Source organism: Empidonax traillii, unplaced genomic scaffold (genome assembly GCF_003031625.1).
Source record: "Empidonax traillii isolate 1590-97213 ecotype Southwest subspecies unplaced genomic scaffold, ASM303162v1 scaffold4010:size10347, whole genome shotgun sequence".
NCBI lineage: Eukaryota > Metazoa > Chordata > Aves > Passeriformes > Tyrannidae > Empidonax > Empidonax traillii.
In genome coordinates this window covers 7,638-10,347 of record NW_020959203.1, presented here as the reverse complement: position 1 = coordinate 10,347, position 2,710 = coordinate 7,638, and the positions used below count along the sequence as shown (strand labels likewise).

The window sequence follows — 2,710 nt, the reverse complement described above, 5'->3', positions numbered from 1 at the left end:
CAGTGGGGGCCCGGGGAGAGCTGGAGGGTCCCGGGGGTGTGCGGGTGGTCCCGGGGCTCTGGGGAGTCTCAGGGGGTTCCGGAGGGTTCCGGTGGTCCCGGGGCTGTGGGGAGTCCCGATGTGTCCCGGGGTTCTGGGGGGTTCCGGGGGGTCCTGGAGTTGTCCCGGTGGGTCCCGGGGTTCTGGGGGGTCCCCGATGGGTCCCAGATCCCTTGAGGGTGTCCCCAGTGTGTCCTGGATCTCTGGGGGTCCCCAATGTGTCCTGGGTCTCTGGGGGGTCCCCAATGTGTCCCTGGTCCCTTGAGGGTGTCCCCAGTGTGTCCTGGATCTCTGGGGGGGGGGCGGTCCCGGTGGGCCCCGGTGTGGGTCCGGCAGGTCCCGGTGTGTCCCGGTTCTCTCTGGGGTGCATCCCGGGGGTCTCACCCACCCCCCCGCGCCCCCCAGGCAGCCCCGGGGCCGTGGAGGCGGCGCTGGCGGCCGTGTGGGCGCTGTTCCCGCGGGGGCTGTTCGAGGACGCGCTGCCCCCGCTGCTGCTGCGGCACCAGCTCTACGACGTGGTGCGGGACCGCACGGCCGTGGACCGGCACCTGGTGAGCCCCGGGGGGGGCTGGGGACCGCCCTGAACCCCCCGTGACCCTCCCCCTGACCCCGTGTGACCCCCCCACCCCCAGAACCGGCTGCGGGACGAGGGGCAGGTCCGGCTGCTGCACCTGGGGCTGGGCCCCGACGCGCTGGGCGTGGTGAGGACGGAGCTGTACCGGGACAAGGTGCGTGGGGAGGGAAGGGGGGGGGTTTGGGGGGTTTTGGTGACCCCTCTGACCCCTCCTGACCCCCCCCCAGGCCCTGCAGGCCGTGGCTGGGACCCCCCGGGAGGGGCTGGTGCGGCGGTTTCTGGACGAGGCGGTGGCGGCGACGCCGGAGCTGAGCTACGACCGGGGCAGGATGGAGAGCCTGGGCTTCGGGGACCGCGACGTCACGTACGGCCTGGGGGGTCAGGAGGGGACTGGGGGACAGCCTGGAGCGGGTGACCCCCCCTGGGCAGTGGGTGGTCTGGGGGGTGCTGATGTGACCCCCCCCGTGCCCCCCCAGGCAGCTGGTGGTCTGGGGGGTGCTGATGTGACCCCCCCCAGGCAGCGGGTGGTCTCGGGGGTGCTGATGTGACCCCCCCCCGGGCAGTGGGTGGTCTCGGGGGTGCTGATGTGACCCCCCCCGTGCCCCCCCAGGCAGCTGGTGGTCTCGGGGGTGCTCACAGTGCGCGACGCGGGCAGTTGGTGGTTGGCCGTGCCGGGGGTCGGGCGCTTCGTGCGGGCCCTGCTGAGGGGTGAGTGGGACCCCCTGACCCCCCGTGAGCCCCCCCTCACCCTGGGGGGTCTCTGAGGGTCCCTTTACCCCCGGTGACCCCCCCGTGCCCCCCAGGCCGCCGGGCCCTGCTGTCGGTGGTGCGGCGCTCGCGGCACCGGGAGGTTCCGCTGCGGGAGCTGCAGAGGGCGAAGCCCCCCCCGGGCGCCCGCCTGGGGGTCCCGTTCCTGCTGCACGACCTGCTGGGGGCCCAGGAGCTGCTCAGGTACCGACCCCCCATCCCCCCGCCACGGGACCACCCTGGGACGCTCAGGGACCCCTGGGTGACCCCTGACCCCTCAGTGACCCCATGACCTCTGACCCCCCTGTAACCCCCTGTCCCCCCTGCAGTGTCCCCACCCCCGCGGGTCCCCTCCTGCGATTGGCCGAGCCCTGACCGGACCCTTCCCAGGATGCACCGGGGTGGCCCAAGGGGCGTGACCCTCGTTCAGCCACGCCCATCCCCGGGAGGGGGGTGGGGCCACAGTAGCCCCCACCCCTTCAAACGGCACCGTTGTGGGTGTGTCCCTGCCTTAGCCCCGCCCCCCCGCGGGCCGGAGGGGGAATCTCCCCGTTTGTGTGGGAGCAACAAAAGTGCAATAAAGCAATAAAAATAATAAAAGCAGTAAAATACATTTATTTTTACTGACAGAGTTTATGTGTGGGGCCCTATGCGTGGTGTTGCCCTTTTAAGTGCAGACTCCGCCCACCAATGCAATAAAAACAAAAGAATAAGATTTTATTATTTACCTTACAGTAAGGTAAAAATAAAATATATATATTATATAATCTAAATACTTATAATTAAGAATTAGTGATAAGAACAGCAGTAAAATGATAAAATGGAATTAGTACAATAAATTTATTCTCTAAGAAAATTATTTAATTTTATTTAGTTAGATTATTATTCACTATTTAACAGTAAATCATTTAAATCGGATTTACAGTTGCGCGGACCCCACGCGCGCGGTGTTGCCGTTTAAAGAGTAAAACGATCCCGTCGCCGTTTTAAGCGCAGGCCCCGCCCTCGCGGCGGTCACGTGCCCCGCGGGTGGGGGCGGGGCAGCCGCCGGTGACACTTCCGGGTTCTCTTAAAGGGGCCGCGATGCTCCGGGCGCTGCTGCCGCCGCTGCTGCTCGCGGTGGGGGCCGCGGGACGCTGGCAGCCCACCCCCGACACGGTATGGGGGGGGGGACACACCCACTGACCCTCTCACTGACCCCCGACACGGTATGGGGGGGGGACACACCCACTGACCCCGCCCTGACCCCACACTGACCCTTTACCACTGGGGGGGACGACAGGGGGACCCCCTGCACTGCCCCCCCCCTCAACCCCCCGGCCCTGGGACGCTCCTCTGGGGGCTTTCGGT

General features: G+C 67.2%; 1 protein-coding gene across 1 annotated transcript; it reads left to right on the top strand.

Annotated features, from left to right (window-relative positions):
• Window positions 1-444: 444 nt before the first annotated feature.
• On the top strand, window positions 445-1,954 carry STK19 (serine/threonine kinase 19; the record flags this gene model as incomplete). Its single annotated transcript, XM_027910637.1, has 6 exons — window positions 445-590; window positions 672-767; window positions 841-977; window positions 1,224-1,321; window positions 1,417-1,564; window positions 1,690-1,954. Coding segments are annotated over 6 exons (671 nt in total), but the record flags the coding sequence as incomplete, so codon positions are not given.
• Between the last annotated feature and the right edge of the window lie 756 nt (window positions 1,955-2,710).